The sequence below is a fragment of the Ursus maritimus genome (assembly GCF_017311325.1).
Source record: "Ursus maritimus isolate PB19 chromosome X unlocalized genomic scaffold, ASM1731132v1 scaffold_X1, whole genome shotgun sequence".
Taxonomy (NCBI): domain Eukaryota; kingdom Metazoa; phylum Chordata; class Mammalia; order Carnivora; family Ursidae; genus Ursus; species Ursus maritimus.
The window spans coordinates 45,366,254-45,372,188 of NW_024423319.1; the positions used below are offsets into that span (position 1 = coordinate 45,366,254).

The 5,935-nt window shown below is 45.4% G+C and overlaps 1 protein-coding gene across 1 annotated transcript; it reads right to left on the reverse strand.

Annotated features, from left to right (window-relative positions):
- Positions 1–499: 499 nt before the first annotated feature.
- ARMCX5 (armadillo repeat containing X-linked 5) lies at positions 500–5,117 on the reverse strand. Its single transcript, XM_008704054.2, has 3 exons — positions 5,051–5,117; positions 4,772–4,830; positions 500–2,788 (listed from the first exon to the last, which is right to left on the reverse strand). The coding sequence occupies exon 3, from the start codon at positions 2,305–2,307 to the stop codon at positions 826–828; it is 1,482 nt and encodes a 493-aa protein (XP_008702276.2). The 5' UTR covers positions 2,308–2,788; positions 4,772–4,830; positions 5,051–5,117; the 3' UTR covers positions 500–825.
- Positions 5,118–5,935: the final 818 nt, after the last annotated feature.

Below are 5,935 nucleotides of genomic sequence, written 5' to 3' on the forward strand. Positions count from 1 at the left end.
CTCAGAGGCCCAGGACTACAGGGAATGAAGCAGTAAACCTGGTACCTTGATGGGGGTACCTAGAGTTTGAGGGCACCATGGGGCTAAGTCCTTTCAGAACCATACTTCCATGGATTTGCTGAATGGGGGTGAGAACCAGGAATCCTTCTGGGAGTTAAAAACCTTCAAGATATCCTAATGAGAAATCCTATGTTAAAGGGTGAACCCAAGTTCTGCGACTCAGACTGGAATGAAAGAATCTGTGTTCTCTTTCTCCTAGGTCTGTGTCCTCACCCCTTTCCCCAGATCTGCCCAGATGTCATCTAGTAGCACAGTCCTGTCTTCTCGTGTAGAGTGAGTCCATTCCTTGAACATGTTGAAACCAAAGGATCTATCAATGTGAACTTGTTTTGTTTGTACCCTCCTACACACACAGACAATGTTCTTTATCACCTTTGCGGTAATTGTGCTTTATCCTTCTGACTAGACTTCAGCTGAAGAACTAGGACAATGTTTTCACCAGTTTTAGCATGCAACTTTATTAACATGTAAATAAAGTCTCAAACAAATACACTTATGTCAATATAAAGCACAGAAATATAGCTTACTCAGAATGAATAGGTTCATTATCAGGTAGTGTTGCAGAAATATTAAAAATATTTCCATTTATATAGCACAATAAAAAGCAACAAACATTCAAGTTCTCATGATCATTTGGTATCCATAAAGTTGCCTCCTTCAATCAATACAAATAACATAAATATTGAACTTACAATTATAATATGCATGGCTTCATATTACACCACCAAAAAGATTGTTCACGGTTTTGTGAGAACATACAGCTGTTCAGAGTTTGAGTATTAATCGTATAACTTTATCTCTCACCTCAGGATCACTGTGATCTGCTAAGTCTTGGAGTTTCTGACCAAACTCTTTTGCTTCCTGGAATATGGAAATAAGCTCAGATTTAGTGAACTCTTCCTTAGTAAACAGCTTCGCCTTCTTTTTGAATTGGAAATTTATATTCTCAAATATTTCAATGATATTAAGAATATTGGCCTTTGACTCATTCTTGTTAAAGGGCGCAACCAATGATGATAGTACTTTGGCACTAATCAGTTCTCTTGTATTGGCTTGATTTTTAGACAAGCGCAAAAACACTTTTAAAACATAAAATTTGGTTTTGACACTTCCCTTGTTTAACAAGGTAAGAAAATCTGGAATGTAATTAGCAATTATACGGTGATCCTCAAATTTCACACTCAGGTTCACTAATAATTTTAGTCCAGCCAGTTGCACAGGGGAGTTCAATGGACAAGAGATTATGTCCTTACAAACTTGATGTATGTATGACTCTGCTGGTTGTGGTTCTTCAGAAGACTCAGAGTTATCATCTACCATATTTAAAGCTCTAGGGTGTTCTGTAACATTGGGATTATTGACCAAGTTTTCAATCATAACAGTAATACCTACATCATGAATTATATCTTGGGTAAATGGATAAGCAGGACTGATGCCCATTATCATAGTAGCTATTTCATGAATAAAAGGATCCTTAGTTAACTTAAGTAGGGCAACGAGTTTATCAAACTCTTTAGGCTCTAAACTGAAGTTACGTGATTTACAGCGGCAGGCTCTTGGATTGGGCCCATACTTTTCCCTATACCTAACCTGGTTTTTGATCTCAGCTAAGGTTTGGAAGTAAGGCCCATCATAGGGTGGGATCTTGGTCAGAGGCCGAATGCCCAGAGGAGTTTCAATCAAGGTCTCAACCAGAGTCCAGTTCCCTGGAGGCAAAGATCGCTCTCCTCCCTCTATTGGGACGAGGACACTATACCTGGCCCTTGACCATGCTGCTGCTTTTTGTTTTATAGTGAGTTCTGGTTTGGGTATGGGCTTGGGCTTTTCCTGGATCTTAGGTGGAGGCTTATAAACTTGAGAAGGAGTCTCCTCTTCTGGCCAGAACCAGGATCCTACACTAGGCTCTTCTCCGGTCCAGAACCAGGAGCAGACATTTTCTTCATCCTCATCACTGGATTCGATTATAATACCAGCTCTGTCCCCAGCCCCAGCCCTGACTTTGATGCCGTCCTCTCTCTTTCTCTGGGGCCTGGACTCAATATTGGCCTTGGCAAAGTACCTGATATTGGCTTCACTTCCAGGACCAGCCTTGACTTCGTACTTGGTCACTGCACTGACCCTGGCCACAGGTATCACCTTTGACTTGGCCTCGGGCACTATACCAGGTTCTGCCATGGATTCTGCCTTAGTCTCAGTCATGACTCTATTCTTAGTCATAGCTTCCATCTTGCCCACATCCCTTGTCATAGCCACGGCCTCAGTGCAGGTTACTGTCTGTGTCCTGGCCACTGCTCCAACCCCAGCATTGGCCTGGGTCACTGGTCCTGTTTTCAGTTCTGCCTCAGCCACTGCCTTGGCCTGGATCTTAGCTTTGGCTCTAGTGTTGGCAGGGCCACTGATTCCAGCTTTTAGGGCAGCCCCAGGCTCTGCTCTGCCCCTGCCTTAGCCTCAGAGCCAGTCATGATCCAAGTTAAAGCCAAGGCCAAGTTATACACCCCAACCCCATCTCAACCTTGACTGAAGGTCTGTCCCAGGTTGGTGTTTTCATACAAAGTCCATTCGTCACTCGGCCCCCTTTCCAACTACAGGCTCTGCCAATGATACAAACAACGTGCAGAGGAAGCTCACTCAGGTAAGGGAAGAATGGCTGTGTGCCTGAACGCAGCCCTGTGGAGGGTTGTGGTCTTCAGCCACTCCAAGGCCACCAGATCTGCCACTGAAGTTGGACCTAGGGGTGGAGGAAGGAAATGGGACTTTGAGTCTCTTTCAATTTATTTCTTATGTTGATTAGCACAGAGAGACAAGAGAGTATGGACATTCAGTGCTAAGTGGGAGAGGCAGGTAATTATCAAACTCACTCTCTCCTCATTTCACACTCTCAACAAAACTGCAGGTGCTACTAATCTTCTTTCCAGACACAAGACAGGAATATGGAGACTGGGAAAGTTTAATGGAAGTGAGAGAGACTAAGGAATCCCTAGACTGGCTCTTTATCCCTGTTGGACTACTACTTCATCTTACACGTCTACTAGGGAAGTCTCCATACTCATACCAAATTTCATTCATCTGGAGTAATTTTCTCCTCCTTTCCTTGCTTCCAATGTTGACAAGCCCTACAGCAGAACTACAGGCAGATCTATGGACAAATAAACAAATAGGATATGCAAACTGACCTCTTGGTAGAAAGACCTTGGTCCCTGGTCCCTGTATTTGTAGTCTGAATAGTGTTTCCCTCCTTCTGTCCCATACCACCATTGCCCTAATTCAGGACTGATCCTCCTTCTCCCTGCTGCCCACCATTTTACTGTTCAGTGACTGCCCTTACGTTTCTCTATTTAAAATAGGCCTGGGTGAAGCATAAGAATAAGAAAACCAAGTGGGAAATCAGAAAAACAAGTGTTACTCTTCTATACTCCCAAAGCTTTCAAAGACTCCCAAACTAAATCAGCAGAGGACCAAAGACGGCTTAGTAAACTGGCAAAACAAAAGAGAATAGAATTCCCAAGTCTCAATCCTCTCCTGTCCATCTACCGTCACACCAATCCTAACAGACACAGGGCATGTTTCTCTTCTTCATTATTTCCTAGGTTCAAGTTTGGTTACCATTTGCAAACTTTTATAACAACTGAGTTCCACAGACCTGGGGATGGGTCTATACCCAGAGATTCACAAATGCAGAGATAAAGAAATAAATCAAGACACAGGAGACAATGGAGACTGAGTCCTTGGTAGAGATCAGCACCTGGGACACCAATCCTTTCTGGAAACAGGTACCTGTTTGCCAAAATTTTCTGCAGCCCTTTTTTCCTCCCTCTCCCTCCAAGTTCCTCTGCTCCATTCCAAAAGCCTGATAATCCTCCTGCACAGACAACTCAAACATCCCTGCAAGACAACGGTGGTGGTAGTAGAGATGGAATGCTCAGACAAGCCATGGAAGTTGGCTAGAAATCAATGAAAAGTATTATCTCCAAATTTCATCTAAGCTTTTATGTTTCCTTCCTCTCCCTAAAACCTATCATTTTCTGCAACACAACAGGAGTAAGGGAGGACTGTTTGGAAAGCATGCAGAAAGGAGATCTGGAGTTTCCCCCAGACTCCTGCCTGTTCTAGTCTTAGCCATGCACCAATTCCAAGCACTGCCCACTCCGCAGAAATCGGGCCAAGTTTCCTTTTCTCATCCCCTCCCTTTGGGGTCCACGGCCTTTTACAAATCTTTACAGAAACATGCTGTACCGAAAACTTAGGAACAGACCTAAACATATAAACGCATGATACACACTCAAGGACCAAACGAAAACACAGTGGGAGAGACTTGGTTATTAATGGTCAGACTAGTAACCAGGACGAGACCATTTTCGAATTCAGGGCCTTGATTATCAAACACAACTTCTTTTTACACTCTCCCTCCCAGGGCTCCCCTGACAACTGTTCTCACCAAAAGCAGCCGCCCCTCCTCCTATTACATAAACCGCCATTTCCCCGCTAGAAGCCGCTACTATACTCCTTTACATCCCCAAACACGGTCGGAGGTGAGTAGTGTCTGGAAATCAAGCTAGCAAGATCATTTTAAATTTATAGTTGCGTGCCACTCAAATTACCCCTGTCCACCTCTCCCTCTCACCGCCCGCGCCCCACGACCAGATCACGTATCCCACATTCCTCTCTGACACCCATATCCACATTCCCAAGCGATGCCCGACTTCTCACTGACCTGTTCTGCTTGGATCAGAGGCAGTTTTCTTATCTCCTTGCCGGAAGGGGTGCCGTGCCCTACAGAAAGAGGGACGGACAGTCAGATGGACGCGAGCGCACGAGACAATGGCGGCGACTGTGTTTGGGGATTGGCCCGGCACCGGGGATTTAGGACGCGATACCTGCTTTATCAGATTAAGGGCCGTAACTGGCAAACAATTGCTACTTTTTGGTATTCCCTACCTCCCGTCCCCAAAGCTCCTCCGGGACCCACACCTAGCGGCTAATTAACAGCTACCTTTTCCTCCGCAGACCTCGCTTCGCCACGTCCCCGGTACCCAAATCGGCAGCGGGAGGAGCTAGAGCGCAGTGAAGGGGATCCGGCCTTAGGCAAGCGGAGTGATACCAAGCTTTGCACCGCGCCAGTCCGCCCTCTGTCGGTGAGCTGAACCCCAGCGTTTACTCATCCCGGTAAGGGTTGGGGCGACATCTGAACAAAGACGAAGCAGCGCGATACAGGGAAAAGCAAACCAATATCAAAGGGTCTCAGCATTAGTTGCCCTCTTTTAGGATCTCCCCCAACCAAACCTACATTTTTTTTCTTGAAATGAAACACATGCGGCTATGGGTTGGTGACGTCGCTGACTCTGCTCTGCCCCTCTCCGATCATGCGGAAGGATACCGCAGCGTCGTATTTACAAGTTCATTTCTCCAAAGTCCTAGGCCTTTGGAGGGTTGAGGGAGGGGATAAGAGCCCCTCATCTTATTCCCTACCATGTTTCCTGCCCTGAAATAGTGGAAGTTAAGGTGGGATAAAGATAAAGATATAGGGAAAACAGTGATGGATAAGAGAAGCATATTTATACCAAACTACCCCTGTGTGTACGTATGCCATTCTCAAGCCCTGCCTCCCCTCCTGATGTCCACAATATTTCCTTCACCTAAATATGCATGGTTCTGAGCGTGCACCATGAGGAAAACAACTCTGTACTCATGAAAGAGGCTTTATAGTTAAATAACTTTGTACCTGTAAACCACTTGTGCGGAGGTTCTATGGTGGCCTTCCCAAGTTTTTTCATTGCTCATGGGGCCATGGAAGGGAAGAAGGTGGGAAGGGGCTCCTGTGGAGGCCTCACCACTGTCTTTCTTCTAAAGGAAAGCAGACCTTGCCCTCTAACCCGAA